Here is a 23178-nt window from a genome sequence, read left to right as displayed (position 1 = left end):
CTCTCAACTCAGTCTGTGTGATGGTTTTCACCCAGACTGTAACAACCTGGAGAAATAATTCCACCTGCCACCTGTGCTGAGAAAAGGGCAGCAGGGATGAGGCCTGGAGGGGAGGGGAGCAGTTCAGACTCAGTCACTATCACTGTCACTGTAAACCACCAAAGAATAACATAGTGCCACTCTGCATGGGCGCTCAGCCCCTCAGTTGTGTCCCACTCTTTGGGATCTCATGCACTGTAGCCTGCCAGGCTCTTCTGTCCATAGGATTTTCCCCAGGTGAGCTTACTAGAGTGTGTTGCCATTTCCTACTCCATGGGATCTTCCCAACCCAAGGATCAAACCTGTGTCTCCTGCATTGGTAGGTGGATTCTTATTCACTGCGCCACCAGGAAAGTCCACCTCCATCGTACCTTTTAGTTATTTGGTTGTACTGGGTCTTAGTCGTGGCACTCTGGACCTTTGCTCTTTATTGGGGCATTTGGAAACTTTAGTTGGGGCACATGAACTCTTAGTTGAGGCATGTGGGATCTAGTTCCCAAGCCCCTTGCATTGGGAGTGCAGTGAATTAGCCACTGGACCACCAGGGAAGTGGTGATCCATCACTCCCTTTTTCTTTCTTTGGCCTTGCAAAGCTGGATGCAGGACCTTTGTTTCCCAAGCAGGGATCCATCCCGTGCCCCCCTGCACTGGAAGCATGGAGTCTTCACCACTGGACTGCCAGGGAAGTCCTCCACTGTAGAAACACACGAAAAGGCAGAAAGGGTTAAAGAACTTGGCCAGGCTCAAGTTCTCAGCTCCAATGCTTTGGTGTAACAGCAGCTCCAGGACACTAGGAAGCGGTGCGCTAGGAATGGAATATGGGCACCAGCGTGGAGAAGGACTTTTCTCGTGTACCCCATGGGCTGCTCGAATTTTGTCAAAAAGTACATGTATTCCCTGTCCAAATAGAATTTTTACATGAAAAAGGGTAAATTCTCCTCTCATCTACGTAGCTATGAATACATAGACACTTCTCTCTTCTCTTGAAGCATCTATCGTTCCCATGGGTAACCATCAGCTCCAGCTAAGCCGCGGAGCCCTTTGGACTGACTGCGCACACACCCTCTGCAGACAGCGCTCTGCCTGGCATTCCTTTTTGGCGCGCAGTGGGCTCCACACGCAGGCGTTTGAATTTTGACCTTTAGCACTGTTCCTCCTCCACCGCGGCTCGCGAAGGGTTTAATACGTGGTCGTCTTCCCACCAGTCCGCGTCTCGTTTCCCTCAGGATCTGACCTGCCCATTTCTGCTGCCTCATCTCTCACCCGTGGAACTCCAGGAGTCCAAGCCCGTCTGGCTGGACCTTTCTTCCCAGGGTCCCTCGCCTGGAGTGTCCTTGCCCGCCCTTCAAGACCCGCGCCCTTTCCTAAGTGATTTGATTCCCCAACTGTCTCTTTCCACAGGCCGGGATCCCTTCCAGTGTATGCGCCAGGTCTGATTCATCCCTGTGTTCTCAACACTCAGTCAGCCCAGGACACTTAAATTCTCCCTTGCTGTCTCACCCTACAGCGTCTCGCCGACTCTGCTAAGAAAGAACTCAAACCTAAAGTCCTCGGCGCCACGCCCACCCCACCCTTCTCTGCAAGCCTACGCATGCTCCCTGCGACGCGCACGCGCACTAAAGCAGAATCGGCGAGCCCGTTGAGGCCAACCACCTCCATCGACGCATGCTCAGTCTGGCGCTCACGCTCGAGTCTTGCGCGCCCAGCCAGCGGCGCATGCGTGGGGCCGGCAGCCCGCGAGACCTGATTTCAGTTTGGCCTCGCGATATTTCATCCAGCTGTGCCTCCCTCCGGCTGGCCTTCCTTCGGTGCTGCTTCCGGGATGCCCCGACCTGTCCTGGGTTGACCGGTACCGGTTCTCTTACTTCTCTCCTGCGACGCTCCTGGGCCCCCAGACCCCATTTACAGGCCGGTGGCTTCTGGTGGACCCTGCTCACCCCTACCCTACCCCATCTCGGAGAGCCCGCTGCGCCCCAGGAGCCAATCAGCAGCCGCCTTAGGTAAGAGGCCCGCGTGTCCGCTCGAGGCCGGCGCCCCTACCGGGGCGGGGCGCGGGGCGTGTTTCGGGGCCCGCCCCTTCCTCGACCGCTAACTGGTTGCCCCGGCTCCCGGCGGCTGTGTGTCACTGAGTACCCAGCTAAAGCGACCCATTAAATGCTGGCTGGGTTGGCGGGAGTTCGGTGGAGAGGAGACAGATGATATGTATATAGCAGTTTCAGTTCTGGAGGACCATTAATAGTGAGGGCCTGTAAACTGGCGGCAAAGTACTGCGAAATCCCTTTAATAACGTGCAAAGAGAAATTTAAGTCCTGGGGACACTCGTAGAGGGCCTACAAACGGCTCCTTGACTTTTGTCTTCCAAATGACAACAGATACTGTGTAAATAGAAATTTAAGTTCTGGGGTTCTCCCGTGGGAGGCTTCTAAACAGATTCATAATTATGAGGACGTGTCCTGAGTAAAACATTCTAGACTCAAGTTCCAGGGGAGACCCCGTATAAAGGACTGTACATATATATGTAATTGTTAGAGAGTCTTTTAGAAAAAGTGTGACTAGACTCAAGTACTGGGGTGGGGTTGCTTCATTATACCATAAGTACGGGGTTAGGAATTGGGAGACTCCCCAGACAGCTTGCAGATACAGTCTTTGATTCTGGGAGATCCCCCAAAAGAGGCGTGTTAAGATATGCCTGAGTACTGAGGAGGTTCCTCAAAGAGCGTTAATTTAATTAGGCTCTTAATTTCTGGGGGATCGCCTTAAGAGTCCTGTAAATAAACACAAATAGGCTGGCTTTATTCTTTTGGAGGGAGGGTAGAATCCCCAGAGGAGCCTAGAGACAATGTTGTGAGTCCCCAAAATGCTTGTAAGTGAACTCTTAAACTCTGGGGAACTTCCCTTCAGGGCTGTAGAATTGACTCAAATACTGCCTGAGTTACCAGAATAACATGCATAGGAAGAGGGTCCTTATGGGACACCTTACTGCTCAGGCAGAGTCCCCATTGAGACAAGAAAACAGAAGCTTCAGTGCTGGGAAGGTCTCCAGGATAAAGTGTAAACAGACCCTTAATTGCAAAGAGGGAGGAGTCCCAATTTCTGAGGGGACTCTCCAGGACTGTAAACAGTCATTTAAGTGCTGAATCAGTTTCCGTAAGCATCTTTAAACTGGCCTTGCCCTCCTTTGTCTCAGAAGGAGTCTTCCACCTAGTTTGTGGCTGGGGAAGAGGTCATGTAAAGCAGTGGGAGAGGAGCTAGACAAAATTACTAGCTAGCAAAATTACTCCTGCATCCAGTAAACAGTTATTTCTGTTCTAGCGAAAGTGTCTCACACAGGGATCTCTTAATGTCACTGTGTAATGGGGTAGGAGGTGGCGCGATTCATAGAATGGTTTGAAGGCACCTAAGAGCTAAGCAAAGGTCAGCATACTTTTTCTGTAAAGGTCCAGAGGGTAGTTATTTTAGACTCGGCAGTCTGTCTTGACTGCTCTGCCATTGTATCAAGAAGCCAGCCGTAGACTGTTTATAAATTGATGGATGTGGCCGTATTTCAATAAAACTATTCCCCAAAACAGAAGGCAGACCAGCTGTCTCCCTGTGAGCTATAGCAGTTGGCCTCATAGTCCTGCCAAGAGATATACTCAGAGATTTCCCTGGAATGAGGTGTAAACAGCTGGATAAACTCCCTAGGGACCTATAAAAGAAAGAAAAAGTGAAGCCACTCAGTCCTGTCTGACTCTTTGCAACCCCATGGACTGTAGCCTACCAGGCTCCCCCATCCGTGGGATTTTCCAGGCAAGAGAACTGGAGTGGGTTGCCATCTCCTTCTCCAGGGGATCTTCCCAACCCAGGGATCGAACCCAGGTCTCCTGCATTGCAGGCAGACCCTTTACCATCTGAGCCACCAGGGGTAGAGAATGGGTCATTGAGGTAACCATATATTTTATAATGTCTTAGATTAAACCCTGGTGAGAGCTTGGAGTTTGAGGGATGGCAGACCATCAGAAATGGAAGGTAAACACACTGAAAGCAGAGGGACACCAGATGAAAATGGGTCCTTGAATATTGGAGCCCCCCCACCCCCCAAACACATGCTATTGGCATATCAGAAGAGTAGTTGTCAAACTGGAAATCATGTTACAAATATGTCTGGACAGGATTTGCTACACTTTGGGAAAGAATGTGTCCCGTTTTGGGGGCTTCCCTGGTGCTTCAGTGATAAAGAATCCGCCTGCAATGCAGGAGATGAAGGTTCAATCCCCAGGTCAGGAAGATCCCCTGGAGAAGGAAATGGCAATCCACTCCAGTATTCTTGCCTGGGAAATCCCAAGGACAGAGGAGCCTGGTGGGCTACCGTCCGTGGAGTCACGGAAGAGTCTGACACGACTGAGCGACTAAACAACAATATCCCATCTTTATGTGACCCTCCTGCTATGTGTTATTATTTATGCTGAGCAAAGTGATTAGTAGTTGGGAATAGTTTTGGCTGCAAGAGAAGGGGATATTATTTGTCTCTGCATGCAGAGATAGCCAATTTAAGGTTAATATTCAATGTAAGGTTAATAGGGAATCTCTGAACCTCGTGTTTTGTTCTGTCATGCCTTCTTTCCATTCAGTTGCCTCAAAGGCCAAAATAGCTGCTTAAACGCCAGCCTCCAGACCCACATTCCTTTCAGCCAGGAGGAGAAGGGGACAAACGGCATGTGCCAGCATCTGTGAAGAAAAGTTTCCCAGCGCTGCCCAAACACACTTCTGCTGTCATACTGTTGACCAGAAAGAATTTAGTCACATGGCCACACCTAACTGTAGACCAGCCTGAGAAGTGTATCCTGGATAACCATGTATCCAACTCAGAACTGTGGGTTTTATTTCTTTGAAAGAAGTGGAGAGTGGATGTTGGGAGCCCACTGGCAATCACTGCTGCAGCCACAGAGCTCTCTTGAAAGGAAGTGCTTTCTTACATTCCAGGGTAAGCCAGATGGAGTGAGGAGGGACTCTCTTCACCCTGGAGTCAACCTCATTCTCCCCGCAGGTGACCATGTCTGAGTCTGGGCACAGTCAGCCAGGGCTCTATGGGATAGAGAGGCGGCGGCGCTGGAAGGAGCCAGGCCCTGGCGGCCCCCAGAATCTCTCCGGGCCCGGAGGTCGGGAGAGGGACTACATCGCACCCTGGGAAAGAGAGAGACGGGTGAGTGTCTGGGTCCAAGGGCGGCATTCACGCGTCCACTCATTCCGCAAAGCTTTATTAAGCGCTTGCCTTGTGCCAGGGATGTATCTGTGGACAAGACGGACAGTCCTCAGAGAACGATAAAGGGACTGTCTTAGATGAAGTGGTCAGAGGAGGCTTCTTTGAAGAGCTAACTCACGAGCAGAGACCTGAGGTGAGAGGACAAGCCCCGACAGAGTCTGAGTGAAGAGCCTTCAAAACAGGGAAACAGCCAATGTGAAGACCCTTATCTGGTGGGTTCAAAGAGGAGCCTGGGGGCATCAGTGGCTGCAGTGGGTGAAAAAGGGAGAGCAGTAGGAGATGAGGTCAGGGGACACTGGGGCCAGGCCATGTGGGACCTGCTCGGCCTTGGGAAGCACTTTGGATCTCGCTGAGTGGGATTGGCTTTGGAGCTGGAGCTGAGAGGTGCCAGAGCTCCTGTCTTCCAGAGTTGTGTGATCGTAGTGGCCATTTCTGTTTGCTGAGCAGTGTGCTGGCGCTCTGCAAAGTGCTTTCTTTCCTTTGGTTCTTCTTGAACTCCTGCAGCTGCCCTGTGAAGTGGAGCCTACATTTGACCTGATTTTCACTAATAAGGAGTTGAGTCTTAGAGGGGAAGGGACACCCCCACAGTCACAGGTCAATAGCCTTTGGAGCCAGGACTCGAACCCAAATCCAAGGGAGCCTAAGGCATAGCACCCTCACGCCCAGTCTAGAGACTGTCCTGTCCTGGGATTCAGGACTTGGGAACTTGGGCCGGGTCCCCGTCCCACCCTGCTCCTCTCACTGCCAGAACCACACTCCCAGGTTCTTCGTCCAGCGCCCTGCCCACCTCTGAGGGCTGTTTGTGGGGAGGTGGAAGAAGGTAACAGTTGGGACAATTTCTGAGCCATAAAATGGTAGACATGAAGGAAATTTCTTCACAGTGAGCTTGGCTCTTGCTCCTTCCCTTGGGTCTCAGGGTAAGTGGTAACAACAGTCTCCCGTCCCACACATCCTTCTGGGGAGCGTTACCATCTTCCTGCACTTTCAGCTTCAGTCCCTGAACAGGCAACTCTCAGATCTCTGGTCTGTGACTCTGCCTTCGCTGCTGAGCCCCGGCAGCCTGCTAACTGGCCAGTGGAGTCCCCACAGCCTCCCCATCTCCCGCTGACCCCAGTGTCTTCCTGCCTCTTCTCTTCCTCTCAGGATCACTGACAGCCCATCAGGCCTCGTCCTGGACACTCCACACCCCCACCCTCCCTGCACCTGTTGCTGCGCAAGGTGCCTCCTGACTGTATCTCCAGTCCATCATCGTCTCTCCACCCTCACCTCTTTTTTTAATTTTAATATTCATTTATTTGTTCATTTATTTAATTACTTGGCCGTTAGTTGCAATATACGGGATCTTTCCTTGTGGCATGCAGTCTCAAGAGCCCAAGGGCTCCATAGTTGCAGCATTTGGGCTTAGTTGCCAACCAGGGATCAAACCTGCGTTCCCTGCATTGGAAGGCAGATTCTTAACCACTTTTCCCCCAGGGACGTCCCCCTCACCTTTTCTTTCCAAAGCACTTTGATATCCTTTGGTTTGTCTGTCGTAGGCCAGTGAGTGAGCAGGATTTAAATGTGTCCTCAATATGTGGGTGAAGAAACAGACCCAGTGAGGGGTCAGGACCCTCCCAAGGTTACTCAGGGCACCCAAGAAGGAACAGGTCTTTAACCCAGATCTCTCCCCTTTCTTAGACAGATTTGGGGTAAGTCAGAAGAGGCCTGAAGAGGGCAAGGCGTGGGATTCAGCTCGCAGGTCTGAGGAGGAGAAGGGGACCGCAGGGCTGTCAGATAGCAGCTCTAGGTAGCTTGCTCCTGCTGCGTGCCTGATGCCATGTGAACAGCTGGGGAGTCCTGTCTACTTTCAGCCTCTTAACAGTCCTGTGAGGAAGGAGTTCCTGTCCCAATTCACCAAATGAGTACATAGGCCTGAGTGAGGCTGGTTCCTGGTCCAAGTCTACACAAACAAAACCCAGGACCAACTTGAACCCGGTTCCCTCTCCCGAGCCCCAGCTCCTCCCACCCAGGCTTGTCCAGCAGAACAGCTGGCAGCGTGGTTCTGGAGCCAGATCCAGAACTGGGGTCTGGCTCCACCACTTAATGGCTGTGTGACCTTGGGCAAGCCGGTTAACCTCTCTGGATCTCAGTTACTTCATTCCAAACGTGGGGCTCAAGGTACCTGTCTGACAGCGCTATCTTGGTAGGTTAGGAGGGGTTCATGTCTGAAGGCATTTAGAGTGGCACTTGGCACTTACCGAGTGTGCAGGGCATCATTGCTGAGTAACTGCCCTCCCTCACCACAGGATGGCAGCGAAGAGACTAGCACGGCGGTCATGCAGAAAACCCCCATCATCCTCTCAAAGCCTCCAGCAGAGCGGGTAAGCAAGGCAGACTCTTTTCTGTGGAAGGGGAGGCTGGGAGCAGCTAGGGCAAGGATCTCTCCTGCTGACCAGCACCTTCTCACTTCTGCAGTCAAAGCAGCCCCCGCCTCCAGCAGCCCCTGCTGCCCCACCTGCCCCGGCCCCTCTGGAGAAGCCCATTGTGCTCATGAAGCCCCGGGAGGAGGGGAAAGGGCCGGCGGCCACAACGAGCGCCTCAACCCCCGAGGGCACTGTCCCACCACCCCCGGCAGCCCCTGTGCCACCCAAGGGGGAGAAGGAGGGCCAGAGACCCACGCAGCCCGTGTACCAGATCCAGAACCGGGGCATGGGCACTGCCGCTCCAGCAGCCATGGACCGTGAGTCGGGGGCCGGGTGGGATCTGGTTGGGAGCCGACACCCCCTCGCACAGAGCCTCACCACGTCCTCGGTCTCCTGCTTGCTCTCGCCTGCAGCTGTCGTGGGCCAGGCCAAACTGCTGCCCCCAGAGCGCATGAAGCACAGCATCAAGCTGGTGGACGACCAGATGAATTGGTGCGACAGCGCCATTGAGGTACTGGGGTGCTGGGCGGCGCCCTGCTCGAGCTTCTGTGGGTTCCACCCTCCCCTCCACTCCCCGGTGCCCTCCACTCACCCTCTCGGCAGGCAACACCAGCCTAGACGGCTTTTGGGCAGTGACAGCAGTGAGAGGGATTCTCCGGTGGCTCAGCTGGCAAAGAACCTGCTAGGCAGTGCAGGAGACACAGAAGACGCGGGTTCCATCCCTGGGTCGGGAAGATGCCCTGGAGCAGGAAATGGCAACCCACTCCAGTATTCTTGCCTGGGAAATTCCAGGGAAAGAGGAGTCTGACGGGCTCCAGTCCATTGAGTCACAGTCAGACACGACTGAGCGCGTCCACGCAGGGGTGAGAGGGAAGGGATGAGGGAGTTTTCACCTAGTTGGGCGGAATCTCAATGGCTCAGCTGTGCTGTTGGTTCAGTTACTGAAATACTTTGATACTGGTTGGCCAAGAGGGCTCCCCTAGCACTGCAGAGTCCCTGGGATCCCCTCCCCACTCCCACAGCAAGGCAGCCTCCAGGGCCTGCGCCAGTCCTCCTGATTGGCTAAACCCCATGCTGGACCAGTGCAAACTGGCTCGAGTGTCAACCCTCCGAGATTCCCCACTCCATCCCAGGAGTCCCCACTCTGGTTCACACCTCACACTCCTGGCTGTCAGACCTACTTCCAGTGTCCCAGTCTTCGTTTCCCCTCTTCTGATGTGTTCCCCCCAATGCCTGACACATCACTTCTCTGCTCGAATTCTTCCAGGTGACCCCCTCTCCCTCCCAGCTTGGCCTGAGTAGGACAACATGCCAGGCCATCTGCCAGGCCAGCATTCCTGGCCCCTGCTGCCTTGCTGGGTCCACTCTCATGTTGATATCAGCTGGGGCATGGGGGAAAAAAAAAGATCACTGTCCAGGCCCTGCTATTGAGCGCTTACCCACAAATCCCCGAATACGGCTCATATAACTGAGGAACTAAATTTGTAGTTTTGTTTAATTTTAATTAAACTTCAGTCATCACATGTGGTCAGCATCTACCATAGTGAATAGCGCTAGCCCTTGATATTCTACTTTGATGGGTTCAGGGTTAGGCCCAGGATTAGATTCTTTTCTTTTTTTTTAAGAGCTCTCCAGGTGATTCTGAGGTGCAATAGCCATATAGAGGGCATGACTGTTTTCCTTGAGGAGTGTGTCTCTCACACCCCCTGGTGGTGAAAGTTAGCGTCACTGGCAGCCCAGAGGCGAAGGTCTCCAGACTCCACAGGACTCTTAAATCCCACAGACAAGAGCCAGGACCCGCCCGGCTCCCCTTCCTGCTTGCTGCTCCCTTTCTCACACTTTCCCAGTTTTCCCAACTTTGCTGAAGCCCAGGCCTCCCAGAGTCACTGCAGTGGCCCGCAGCTACCCGGTTCTGTCTTCCACCTGTCCTGTTCCTGAGCCTCTCCCTTTCCATCGCCAAAGTCAGGTGCCCCTTGTCCACTGTGTTCCAGCCATACTGACTCCCTGTTAGCTTCTCGACCAGACAGGCTCCCATCTACTTTGGACCTCTCACAAATGCTGTTCTTTATACCAGGAACATTCCGTGTGTGCCTCCACCACCACCACACGCACACAGTTTCTGTGCCCAGGTGAGGGGATTTGGGGCCATATATCTGACAAGGCAGGGGGCAGCCACGGATGTCTGTAGGGCCCCAATCTCCCACATTAGCAACGGGCACATTTTTGAGGGTAGCATTCCGGCGTCTCCCCACAGTACCTGTTGGATCAGACTGATGTCCTGGTGGTTGGTGTCCTGGGCCTCCAGGGGACGGGCAAGTCCATGGTCATGTCGTTGTTGTCAGCCAACACTCCGGAGGAGGACCAGAGGTGAGGGGGCCATTGGGTAGGGGTGTGGAAGGCTGTGGGGGCGGTGGACACCCACCTTTATCAGCCGGGGTGTTGCAAGTGGCATCACCAAAGGACTTGGGACAGTCACTTCCCCTCCCTTAACCTCAGTGTCTCCGTCAGAGGAGGAGGAGGATGGGCTGGACCACACTCTCCTCTGGTGCAGCTCCAAGGAAACCAGTCCCGTTCCTCCCTCTCTCCCTTCCTGCCTTACTCCAGGAAATGGTGCAGGGCCAGCCAGGAACTGGGATGGCCCATTCAGTAAGTCTGGATTTAGGTCCACCTTGGTCTGAGCCCTGTACCAGCTGGTTGACCTCGGGCAAGCCCCTTCACCTCTTGGTACCTCACTTCCTCATCTGTCAAGTGAGTTTTGGGAGAGTGAGACAAGATTGGGGAGGCAGACTTGAGCATGAATCTGGCACAGAGCAAATGCTCCCAGGATGTGGCTGTTTTGGCCCAGAAAACCAGAGTGAGGGGAGAGACCTGGAAGAAGGCTGTGGCTTCTAGACTAGCCTCTCGCCTGCCTTGTTAGGGAGGATGGGGTATGATTGTGATGGGAGAGGATGTGGGGGAGGGGGGATTTTAAGAACTAGGGCTCCAATCTGAGGGCAAGGAAGAGAGACAGGCAGGGATTATAAGGACTAGAGTAGGGGACATAGACAGTCTTAATTCAGGAAGAGTCAAGATGGGGGGTGAGCAGAAGTAGTAGCCATTGGGGATTTCTTTGAAACAATAGGGGTCTGTTTTTTTATGAAACCAGTGATTTTGCTGTGGACTCCATGGATGGGCCTCAGGGGTCCATGAACCCCCCCAGTGGTGTATGTGGGGTTTTACATACATCTACAGCCAGGCTTTTCTTCTAGGGAGAGGCTCCATAGTTCCCAGCAGATCTCGGAGGGGCCCGAGGGAACCCCAGAACGGGTTAAGTTTCCCTGTGGCGAGAACATACACCCCCAGACCCAGAGCTGCGGGCGCTCTGCCTCCTGGCTGGCTCCGTCCTGCTCTTGCTCACGACGTCAGCTCCGATCTGGCGCAGCTGTGGCTCTCTTGGCTGGCATTCTTTCCATCTCAGCTTCCACCCCCAACTCTTGGCGCAGAGTCCTCAGCTAGACTCCCGTCAGCCTGCCACGTCTTTCTGAAGCAGCTCAGCCTGTGCCGTGGCAGACGTTACTACCACCTTTTGTCATCAGGTCTCATGAGGTTTTTTAAAATTTTTTATTTTGTATTGGGGTGTGGCCAGTTAACAATGTTGTCAGTTTTAGATGAACAGCAAAGAGGCTCAGCCATACATACACACGTGTTCATTCTCCCCAAACCCCGCTCCCATCCAGTGTAGGCTGCCGCGTAACCCTGAGCAGAGTTCCATGTGCTATACAGGAGGTCCTTGTTGGTTATCTGTTACAAGTATAGCAGTGTGTACACGCTAATCCCAAGCTCTCTAACTGTCCCTTCCCCCCGGCGACCATTAGCTCATGTTCTAAGTCTGTGAGTCTCTTTCTGTTTTGTACGTTCATTTCTTTTTAGATGCTGCATTTAAAGAATGTCGCACAGTGTTTCTGCTTGTCTGTCTGACCGACTTTGGTCAGAGTGGCACTCTATAGGTCCATGCATGTTGCTGCAGATGGCATGATTTCCTTCTTCTGAACGGCTGAGTAACACTCCATTGCATATATGTGCAGCATCTTTATCCGTTCCTCTGCTGACGGGCATTTAGGTGGTTTCTGTGTCTTATGCTTTTGTAAACAGAGCTGCAGTGAATCTTGGGGTATGCGTATCTTTTCAAGGTCTTACGCTGTTGTAAACAGCACGGCAGTGAATATTGGGGTGTGTGTATCTTTTGGAGATACTTGCATTTTTTTGTTTGGGACTTTTTTCTGGTCACACCACACATGTGGAATCTTCATTCCCCAACCAGTGATTGTGCCCCCTGCATTGGAAGTGCAGAGTCTCACCCCTGGACCACCAAAGAAGTCCAAATCTCATAAGTTTTACTCCTAATTATCTTGAGAATAGGCTTCCCAGGTGGCTCAGACAGTAAAGAATCTGCCTGCAATGCAGGAGACCCGGGTTTGATCCCTCAGTTGGGAAGATCCCCTGGAGAAGGAAATGGCACCCCACTCAAGTATTCTTGCCTGGAGAATCCCATGGACAGAGGAGGCTGGCGGGCTACAGTCCATGGGGTCTAACAGAGTCAGAGCCTTGAGAATTCATCTGCTCCTCTCCTCCTCACACCACCTCCTGGCCCAGGTCACGCCACCTTCCCTGGAGGAGGCCAGGAATCTCCTAACCGGCCTCCCTGCTTCACTTCAGTCAGTATTTACGAGGCTGTTGCCATGGGCCAGGCCCTGTTCTCCACGTTGGGGCTACAGCAATAAACAAAAACTGGCAGAAATCCCTGTCCTTATGGAGCTTGCATTTTAATGGAGGAGATGATAAACAAGCACGTTAGATGGTAACTGAACGGGCAAGGGTTATAGGGAGGCGGCGTTGGAGCCAGGTTACTGTTTTAAATCAGGTGGTCCGGGAGACATTTGAGAAGCAGCAGCCTTGGAGCAGGGGAGCAGGGAAAGCATTCCAGTCAGGGCAGGAGCTAGGCACCGGGACACCCACATCCTCACTGGGGTGGAGGGTTTCAGGTCTGTCTGTCCTGTGCCTGGTGTATGGCGGGTACACTTGGCAGTGAATAGCTAGCACGTTTATATCGCCGTGTGTCAGCCACTCTTCTAAAGGCTTTACGTATGTTAACCTCACAATCGCCCTGAGAGGTTGAGACTCCTGTCCCCACTTTACAGATGAGGAAACAGAAGAAAGATTAAGGAGCTTGCTCAAAGCCACACAGCCGGGAAGAGGCAGAGCTAGGGTTTGAATCTGGGCAGCCTCGGGGAGTCCCTGCTCTGAAATACCTCAGTCTAGTAATTTTGTTGAGAATTCGCAGGTCCACTTATGGGTTGGGATGAAGTCACATGATATAAAACGCAGCCCCCAGACAGCAGGGCCACAGATGGAAAGCTTTGCAGGAGGGTGGGGAGTCAAGTCCCACAGGCTCACGGCCTCACTCTGGAGGCGGCAGAGGCCAAGAACCTGACCTCTGATGACCCCACCTGCTCCTCTGCAGGGCTTATGTTTTCCGGGCCCAGAGTGCCGAAATGAAGGAGCGAGGAGGCAACCAGACCAGTGGCATCGACTTCTTTATTACCCAAGAGCGGATTGTTTTCCTGGACACACAGGTGCTGGCCCCTACCCACCCCGCCCCACCCCGCCCCGCCGCATGCCGTGTTAAGCTCCTTCCCTGGAAGTGTCTAAGCCACACCTCTGCTTGTGTTCCCCGTGGCTCCAGCCAAGCCGTGGACATGCTCATGGCTTTGGGCAAGTTGTGTCTCTTCTTGGCCCTTAGTCTCCTCTTGTCAGATTTTATCCCCCTCCCCTCCTGTCTGTCGTGTGCAGAGGTGCCTCAAGAATTTTGTAACACAGTGGTCCCCAACCTTTTTGGCACTGGGGATCAGTTTCGCGGAAGACAATTTTTCCACAGGCTGGGCAGTTCGTGGAATGGTTTGGGGATGATTTCTCATAAGGAGGTCATGACCTAGACCCTCACATGTGAGGTTCACAATAGGATTCGCGCTCCTGTGAGAGTTTAATGCCGCTGCTGATTTGATAGAAGGTGGAGTTTAGGCGGTAATGCGCACACGGGGAGCGGCTGTAAACACAGGTGAAGCTTCATTCAGTTGCCTACCGCTCACCTCCGGCTCTGTGGCCTGCTTCCCCCGGGGGTTGGAGACCCGTGCTGTAACCTGATGGTTAAAAGTGGGGGCCCTGGAGTCAGTCTGAAGCCAGATCTGACCTTCAGTTCTTACCAGCTGGGTGACTTTTAAGTTTTAACCGCCCCCAGACACATCAGTTTGTTCATCTGTGAATGGGGTTGATGGTTGTTTTCAGCTTCATGGGAGGGTTTCAGGGAGTCAGTGGATCAGTCCAGGCAGCGTGCTTGGCACAGGAGCAGGCACTTGGGAAAACTTCAGGCACTTTAGTGTCATGGGAGCTGGCCTGTCCTGTGATGCCCGGCAGCTTTTCTTAGCTCCTCCAGGTTCCCTGTTCCTCAGCCTGGCATCCAGAGCCCGTGTGGCTAGCCTCCCTCAGCCTCACCACAGGCTCCTTCCCGAGCTGCACGACCTCGACCAAGTTACTTAACATTTCCATTCCTTAGTTTTGTGAAGCAGGATAGACAGTATTACCTCCCTCGTGGGGCTTCTGTGAGGTGTCAGTGAGTGAGCACAAGTGAAGTCCTGTCAGGGCCTGGCAGGAAGCGGGTTCTCAGTACTGTTGGCCGTCAGGACCGGCACCATGAGAACGCACTCTCTCCCCCTGCCCTGTTCCCTGGCCTCTGCCTTCTCCCTGAAGACTGCTTGGGGGAAATGCCTCCTCCCAGGAGCCGCCGCCTCTGAGCGCCCGCTGGTGCCCGTGTGGCCGTCCCAGCACCGCTCGTGGCTGACCGCGGTCTGGTTCTTGAGTACTGCGCTCACTTCCCCACTGCCTGCAGCTGCAGGGGGAGGCCTGGCCACGGCTGGCGCTCAGGGAATGCTAGTGCAACAGAGTTCTGGCCGCCGCACACGTGGGTGACGGGAGAGCGGGAGACCTTGCACAGATGTGGGGTGCGCCCTGTGCGCTAGGACCACCGGCCCTTAGAGACTCAGTGAGATGGCTGTGGGCGGGGCCAGGGCCTCCGCGGAGCAGAGCAGAAGTTACGACCCAGACACTGTGCTGTTTGGATCCTGTTTTAGAAAGTGAGCCCTTGGGGAACCTCTTTCTTAAAGGATTCCACCAAGTGCAAAAAGAAATAGATAGCCCCGCCACTAATTTAGGCTCTTGTTTTTCTAAATGGAATGTTCCTTTAAGAAGAGCTGATGAGTTCACCGCTGCTTCTTGCACACCCACTGATGCTGCTGTTAAAATCCTCACCAATCTTTACCTTAATCATGGTTATTTGACCTAAGTAATTATCTTAGTGAAATTTTGAAGGCATTTGAAACAACAAAACAAGGGTGTTGCAGGGACATGACTCATTCATGTAGGTGTTAGATTTATTGGCCCTGGAAGCGTTCTCCTAGGGCAGGCGACACTGGAGAGCAGCGGGGATTTGCAGAGCGCTGGGGAAGGTGAAAGTGCTTTGAGACTTTTTCCTTTCACCTCCTCTGGCTGATTAGCTCTGTACTAATTAGAAGGAAGCTGCCTGTGTTTCCAAACTTACTTTGTCCTGAGAGGCGGTGTACTTGCCATCACCAAGTGGAACTTGGGTGACTGTGTCCCCTAGGGTCCCTACGCCCACCCTGACAATCCTCTCTCTCCCTCCCCCAGCCCATCCTGAGCCCTTCCATCTTGGACCATCTCATCAACAACGACCGCAAGCTGCCTCCAGAGTACAACCTGCCCCACACCTACGTTGAGATGCAGGTGAGGGGACCGAGCCAGGCCTAGGGACCCGGGGCAGAGAGCTCATGGGTATGGGTTTGCCAGTTCTACTTGCAAAGAGCCCTGGGTACCCTCAGAGCTGGTGGGAGAAGATGGCACCGAGAGTTGGGTCTGGCTCTGCCCCTTGGGAAAGTAACCCCCCCCCCGCCTTAAGCCTCCGCATCCGCCTGTAGGACCAGGGGCTGATCATTGCCATCTGGCCCGATCTAGGGACAGCTTGGAAGGGAAGTACCAGTGCAATCTGGGCACACAGTAGGTGCTTATAGGCTCAGAGGCCCTTGTCCTGCGGCCCCCTCAGCTGAGTCCTGAGGCCCCCTCAGCTGAGTCCTGAGATCAGGGATCCCATTCTGGACCCCAAGGACCTTCAACTCTGTTGTCCCTTCCTGCCCCACCTCAGTCACTCCAGATTGCTGCCTTCCTCTTCACGGTCTGCCACGTGGTGATAGTCGTCCAGGACTGGTTCACGGACCTCAGTCTGTACAGGTGAGGAACCGGGGCAGGGGTGAGCCAGGTGAAGGATGGACCCCCGACTCAGCGATCTGCCCAGCTCTCACCACTCCCATATGGCAGCCAAGGGACCCTTTGAAAATGTAAGCCAGAGGGGGTCACTGCCGCTGCATTCTCTCTCAGCGCACGCACATAGACCGTGCCTGTCACTCCTGGTAAAACCCGGAGCCCTTCCCCTGCGCGTTCTCTCTCAGCGCACGCACATAGACCGTGCCTGTCACTCCTGGTAAAACCCGGAGCCCTTCCCCTGCGCGTTCTCTCTCAGCGCACGCACATAGACCGTGCCTGTCACTCCTGGTAAAACCCGGAGCCCTTCCCCTGCGCGTTCTCTCTCAGCGCACGCACATAGACCGTGCCTGTCACTCCTGGTAAAACCCGGAGCCCTTCCCCTGCGTGGTTTACAAGGTCCAGTTAATGTGGTCCTGGTCACCACACTGACCTCCCCCACCACGCCCCTCACTCCTTCCATCAAGGGTATAGAGGCCCCATAGCTGTTCCTCCTGCTGCTTTGAACCTCTGCACGCCTCATCCCTCAGCCAGAAAAACTCTCCCGGGTACCAGGACCACCCTCATGTCCTTGAGGTCGACCCGAGGCCTCCCCTAACCTACTGAGTCTCCTGTGACCCTGCTGTGTACTTATTTGCACCGATGACAAAGCCTTCTTTATGGTCCTTCTCCCTCCTTAGAATGTGATTCCCAGTGCCTCGCACATTGCCTGGCACAAGGTGGATGTTTAACCCTAGTTTGTTGAATGAACAGCGTGCTGAGGAGCTGGCATGTCTGGTTCTTCGAGCCTCATGGTCCATCTCCTCCAAGCACGGGTGCTGTCCCTGAAGTACCCTGCTGGGCTGGGAGGGGAAGGAGCCAGGATCTGGCAGGAGTGCTGCCTAAAGCAGCTGGAGGTTCAGAAATGCCCCCAGATAGGACTGGCTCCCATCCGTAGGTCCCAGGAGGTAGCTGTGGGTTGGCCAGCAGCCCTGGGCTCGAGGCCCAGACAGACAGATGGAAGGAACGGGCGTTCACAGGGAGAGGGAGCCAAGCTGAAGGCAGCAGATGTCCCCAGAGTCAGGCAGCCCTGGGTTTGAATCCGCGTCCTTGTTAGGCAGTGGCTGCTTTTTCCACAGTTTCTCGTAAGCAAACGGTGTCCTGCGATGAAGTGAGTTAAAGAATGTAAAGCGTTCAGCGCAGTACCTGGTACATAGTAAGATGTTGACAAGTAGGAGCTTCATGTGTGTGCTAGGAACTCTGGGGATGGAGACAGGCTGAGGGTCTGGCCAACAGTAAAAAAAAAACTTGCTGCGAGAGCCGGCTGACATGACCAGATCTAAGTGGCTTCATTCTGAAACATCCCCCTCCTCCCACCATTGTCTGTTGGTTCATTCAGGGGGCAGGTGTATTGGACGTTGTTTAGGCCAGTCGCTGTCCTTTGCCCTGGGGATACAGGTGTGATCGAACAGATAACACAGGCTGCCCTGGGGAGTTCACATTCTTGGTGGGGTAGGGGATGTGCTGTGGGCTGACCTGGCCCACGCAGAGCCTCAGTTTTAAGTCAGTGTCTTCAAGGTGGGCTTCCCAGAGTGGGTGAATCACTGGAAACTGTGGGCAACATATTTGTGCGTGTGTCTGTATGAGGAGAATAGCCAGAGTTAATCAGACCCCATTATCTCTTATCTCAGGTAATGGGTTTATTTTATTTACCTTTATTGACATATGTTTGGAAAAATTTACTTTAAAATTGCGTAAACTGAGAACTTATACTGATGCAAAAACCTGCACAGCTTTATCCATAACTGCCAAAACTAGGGGCAGCCAGGATGTCATTTGGTAAATAAATGGATCCTAAGTTGCAGCACAGCCACACGTTGTTGTTGTTCAGTCGCTCGGTTGTGTCTGACTCTCTGCGACCCCATGGACTGCGCCGCACCAAGCTCCTCTGCCCTCCACTGTCTCCTGGAGTTTGCTCAGATTCGTGTCCATTGAGTCAGTGATGCTGTCTAACCACATTATTCAGTGTTGAAAAGAGATGTGCTGTCATGCCATGAAAGACATACAGAAGCTTCAGATGCATATAATTAAGTGAAAGAAGCCAGTTTGAAAAGGCTTCATACTGTACGATTCCAGCTCTGTGACATTCTGGAAAAGGCAAACCATGGAGACCAGTGAAAATACCAGTGGCTGCCAGGATTGGGAGGGGAGAGGGAGCAGAGACAGCTTAGGGCTGGGCAGCTGCTCAGTGTGACGCTCTACGGTGTACTCAAATGATTTTTTTTTTTTTGGTCAAAACCCATAGAACACACAAACAGCAGGAGTGAACCCACGTGTAAACCAGGGGCTTTGGGTGACAGGGGAGGGTCATCAGAATGTTGCTAAGCTGGGGGCGCGGCGGGGGCAGGCAGTCTATGGGAAGTCTCTGTACTTTCCACTCAATTTTGCTGTGAATCCAAAACTCTCAAAAAATAAAGTCCTTCTGGATGGCATGAATTCATTAAAAAATACATAACATGTTGATCTGGGTCCATGAATTGGTGTCTAAGGGTTGTCTCTGGATTCCCTGAAATTGTGTGAGGAACGTGGTGTCTGTGTGGTGTTTTTTCCCAGCGTGGCTCTCGCTTCAATCAAATCAGCAAAGGGAACCCCCTCCTTCCCTAGACAGTGGGATACAGAGGGGCTGGTGCTGGAGCGCCAACCTCTCACCCCGAATCCTCAGGTTCCTCCAGACAGCAGAGATGGTGAAACCCTCCACCCCATCTCCCAGCCACGAGTCCAGCAGCTCGTCAGGATCCGACGAAGGCGCTGAGTACTACCCTCACCTGGGTGAGCGGCTTCCCCCGGGGCCGGAGGGGTGGGCAGGGGGAGCGTGGAGGCGGAAACCAGGAGTGCTCTGGGGAAGGGGGCGCCGGGAGGAGCGCCTGCTAGAGCCGTGAGGGGAGGGCCAGGACTGTCTGCCGCTCCCTCTGAAGGCCCTCTCAGGCATCAGGGGCTCGGCCCCCGGGTCTGACTTCGGCTCATTGATCAGAATGGGAACCTCTGGGGGCAGGACCCTGGTCTTCCCTTACCTGGATCCCTGGCCTGGAGCTCAGGGAGTAGGTGTCAGGTTGGCCCGAGTGGCGCCGTGCACCCTGGCCGCCCTGCCTGGGGCCCCTGCACGCATGTCCCTGCCCTGCTCTGTCCCTGCCCTGCTCTGTCTCTGCCCTGCTCTCCTGCAACATCTGGCTCATATTTGACGCCTCAGACAGGCTTTTCCCCATTCTTCCTCTTGGCCTGACTCCTGGTCTTTCTAGCTCAGTCCTGCACGTGCCCATCTACTCTTCATCTTTTCCATCAGACTGGGGACTTCCTGAGTGCAGAAGCCAAATCTAACTCATTTTTCCAGGTCCCCAGCATCAACCAGCACTTACCCGTGATCAGAACTCCGGGTCAGGGTGGGTCTTTGGAGTGAAGAGGGGAGTCCGCGTGGCGGAGTGCCAGCTGCCTCTCAGGCTCCGCCTCCTCCCCCCTCTCCCCCCAGTCTTCCTGCAGAATAAAGCTCGCCGGGAGGACTTCTGTCCTCGCAAGCTACGGCAGATGCACCTGGTGATCGACCAGCTCATGGCCCACTCCCACCTGCGGTACAAGGGTGAGGGGCCCCTGGCTGCCCCCGAGCCGGCCCGTGGCCGCCTGGCTCCTGACCCAGTCCCATGGCCCCTCCCCCAGACTTGGGAGGGGGGTCAGACGCGGTCTCCGGACCCCAACTTGACCACCCAGCACAGACCTCCCTCCCCACCCCCTGGCCTTGCACCGCGGTGCCTGCAGCCTCTCACGGGTTCTCTCCACCAGGTACTCTATCCATGTTGCAGTGCAATGTCTTCCCTGGGCTCCCGCCTGACTTCCTGGACTCTGAGGTCAACCTGTTTCTGATGCCCTTCATGGACAGTGAGACAGAGAGTGAAACCCCACCTCGCGCAGGTAGGGGTCCCCCTCGAGGGGATCTGGGCCCTGGGGAGACACGGGCTGCCCTGGTTTGAGTGTGAGAGAGACTCTTCCTGGTCTGAGCAGAAATGCAGGCCTGTCCCTGAGTTGCTCAGACCCTTTCTTGGGAGCATGTTTCCAAATTGTGGAAGATGGGAGGACCTGCACGGAGGCTGAACTCAGAGGTGCTCCTGGGAGGCCAGGACGCTGTTGATGGGGAGGCCGGCCCTCTCCTGGCAGGCTGCCACCTCCCCTCCTAACCTCTAACTTTCCAGGACCTGGTTCCAGCCCCCTCTTCTCCCTGCTCCCTGGGTACCGAGGCCACCCCAGCTTCCAGTCCTTGGTGAGCAAGCTTCGGAGCCAGGTGATGTCCATGGCCCGGCCGCAGCTGTCACACACGATCCTCACCGAGAAGAACTGGTAAGAGTGCTCGGCAGAGGGAGGGGGTCAGTGTGAGGGCCCCATGTCGAGGGTCTCGGGGATCTCTCCACCTCAGCACCTGTCCTGGAACATTGATAGCTGCCATCTTGCTGCTGTTCCCTGTGATTTTGAATCCTCAAGAGCCGGTAGTGTGTAGGTCTCGTTATCCGTTTTACTAGTGGGGAAGGTTAGGCTCAAACAAAGGAGTGTTGTGTAGTGAGGTCACACACCTGTAACTGGGTGTCACTTGACTGCAAGGAGTAGGAGCAGTGCGCCTGGCCAGGTTAAAGGATTTATGCTAAGACCCTGAGTGCAGAAAGCTGTCGGGAGCCACGGGCACTGTTCTGCAGCTCCCGCTGGCTCGTGGGTCCCGTCGTCCCCTCCACTTTCCCACCTCTGCCCTCACAGCCCAGCACCGCCTCCCCAGCCCTGACTCTACGTGACTTTCTATGTCCAGAGCCCACAGCAGGGCTGCCGCAGATCCAGGACTGCCTCGTTTCCAAGAGAAACAAGAACCTGCGAAGTAGCTTCAGCTCGGCTCCCCTGGGTCTGTCCAGTCGGCTGTGGGCAGAAGGGGCAAGGGAGTGCGGGCGCAGCAGGATGCCGCTTGGCGGCTGCAGGGCCTGGGGGATCGGAGGTCTGCTCCTCTTGTTGGGCTGAACCAGGACCCAGCGCGGAGGAGAGAACTGGGGAGCTGGTAGGCTTACGCTGGTGCTGGACGTTCCTGAGGGGCTTCCCTGGTGCCAGTGCAGGAGCCTCAGGCTGAGTCCCTGGGCTGGGAGAGCCCCTGGAGGAGGAAACGGCAGCCCGCTCCAGTCTTCTGGCCTGGGAAATCCCGTGGGCAGACGAGCCTGCCAGCCTAGTCCGTGGGTCATGAGAGTCAGACGCAGCTTAGAGGCTGAATGACAACACAGGACGTTTCTGATCGTTACACGACTCGGGGGCTGAAGAGACAGACCCGCGCCCACGAAGGCCGCACTGAGGGGAGCGGGGAGCAGAGTGGGCTTGCAGCTGGGGGCCTGCGGACTCCAGCCCCGCTGCCCCGGGGAGGTGAGGGGCTCGGGCCGCCTCGCAGTCTCCGCATCCCAGGCGATGGGGTCGGTCGTGCAGGGCCTGCAGCCAGGGCAGCGCTGACTCTTGGCCTCCCCTCACAGGTTCCACTATGCCGCCCGGATCTGGGACGGGGTGAAGAAGTCCTCCGCCCTGGCAGAGTACAGCCGCCTGCTGGCCTGAGGCCGAGGGGAGGGTTGTCACACAGAAAACCCCCTTCCGGGCCCCCGGTGGGTGGTGATGGGCTCCCACGTTCTCCCCGCAAAGGGTGGAGAAGGGCAGCCGGCCTGATGGACGAGGGACCTGACTTCCTCGTCTGGAGACATGAGGGGTCCAGGGCCAGGCCCCTACCCTCCAGGGAGCGTTGTTCAGGGGGCGACTGAGATTCAGCCCTACAGCTGGGCGGGGCAGTCCATCCTCAGCCCCCAGGGCCAGGCGGTGGGAGGAGCCTGCGTGGTCACCAGGAAGCCCTGCTCCATGCCGGCCTCCCTCTGCAGGGACCAGAGCAGCAGGTCCCTCTGCCCTGGCTCCAGGCTCCTGCCTGGAATGTGAGGCATCTGGGGAGCTCTTCATCGGAGCATCTGGTGGTTGGAATAAACGCACACAAGTCTGTTCTGGTGCTTCTCTTCCTCCTCCCCAACGTGCCGTCCTGAGAAGCCCCGAGATTGCTGTTCCCAGCCCTTGGGGGCAGAGGAGCCGTGGCCTCCCATTGAACTTCCTGTGAGGACACGTCCACTGTAGGTCAGAGTTGTCAGCAGATAAAAACAGGTCTGCTGAGGAGGAAGCCTCTAGAGAGGGGCTTTCTGTTTGTGAGGCACCGTCAAGCCTCCCGTCTGTGTGTCACGGAGAAGAGCGTGCAGGCTCACGTTTCATCTGTTCCCTTGAAGATGGTGGCAGCCTTTGGTGATATGGCCTAGCTAAGCGCAGTGCCTAATTCAGTACGTCAAAAAGAGGACAGGCCCCTAGTTAAATACCATACAGAGTCACTCAGTGTCCACGAGGGATTGGTCCCAGGACCCCTACAGATCCCCAAATCGTGGCGGCTCAAGTCCCTTAGGTTAGATAGCATAGCATGTTCTTATAACCTATGCACATCCTCCCATCTACGTAAGTCATTTTCTAGACTGCTTAAAGCACCGAATCCACTGTCAGTGCTAATAAATGTGAATACAGTGTAAATAGTTGCCAGCACTTAAAGTCAAGTTTTGCTTTTTGAACTTTCTGGGGGTTTTTTTGTTTTTTTTTGTTTTTTTACTATTCTCAAGGGTAGTTGAATCCGCACACATGGAATCCTCCAATATAGAGGGCCAACTGCCCTTCCCCTTAGTCAAAACAGGCGCTGCTGCTGCTGCTGCTGCTAAGTCACTTCAGTCGTGTCCGACTTTGTGCAACCCCAGAGATGGCAGCCCAGTAGGCCCCCCTGTCCCTGGGATTCTCCAGGCAAGAACACTGGAGTGTTGCCATTTCCTTCTCCAATGCGTGAAAGTGAAGTCGCTCAGTCGTGTCCGACCCTCAGCGACCCCATGGACTGCAGCCTTCCAGTCTCCTCTGTCCATGGGATTTTCCAGGCACGAGTACTGGAGTGGGGGGCCATTTTACCCTCGTCAAATACTCATACGTTATTAACCATTAGACATGATGGCTTCCCCTATATGCCTCAACTACTCTTTGAAAAATGGCTCCTCCCTTCAAAGCCAGAACCTAACCCTCAAATACACC

At 54.6% G+C, this 23178-nt stretch overlaps 1 protein-coding gene across 2 annotated transcripts; it reads left to right on the top strand.

Annotated features, from left to right (window-relative positions):
- SMG9 (SMG9, nonsense mediated mRNA decay factor) lies at positions 1711-22065 on the top strand. Of its 2 annotated transcripts, none has more exons than XM_005692616.3 (14): positions 1711-2039; positions 5066-5221; positions 7567-7641; positions 7736-8000; positions 8097-8194; positions 9938-10050; positions 13184-13295; positions 15421-15516; positions 15932-16017; positions 18749-18855; positions 19550-19657; positions 19858-19986; positions 20265-20409; positions 21564-22065. In XM_005692616.3, the coding sequence occupies exons 2-14, from the start codon at positions 5072-5074 to the stop codon at positions 21640-21642; spliced, it is 1563 nt and encodes a 520-aa protein (XP_005692673.1). In that variant the 5' UTR covers positions 1711-2039; positions 5066-5071; the 3' UTR covers positions 21643-22065. The 2 variants fall into 2 exon arrangements, with proteins under 2 accessions (XP_005692673.1, XP_017918028.1); XM_018062539.1 differs by having other exon boundaries at positions 20818-21659.

The sequence above is a fragment of the Capra hircus genome, chromosome 18, assembly GCF_001704415.2.
Source record: "Capra hircus breed San Clemente chromosome 18, ASM170441v1, whole genome shotgun sequence".
Lineage (NCBI taxonomy): Eukaryota > Metazoa > Chordata > Mammalia > Artiodactyla > Bovidae > Capra > Capra hircus.
Note: the sequence above shows the minus strand (reverse complement) of the source record. Positions and strands in the feature narration are given on the sequence as shown.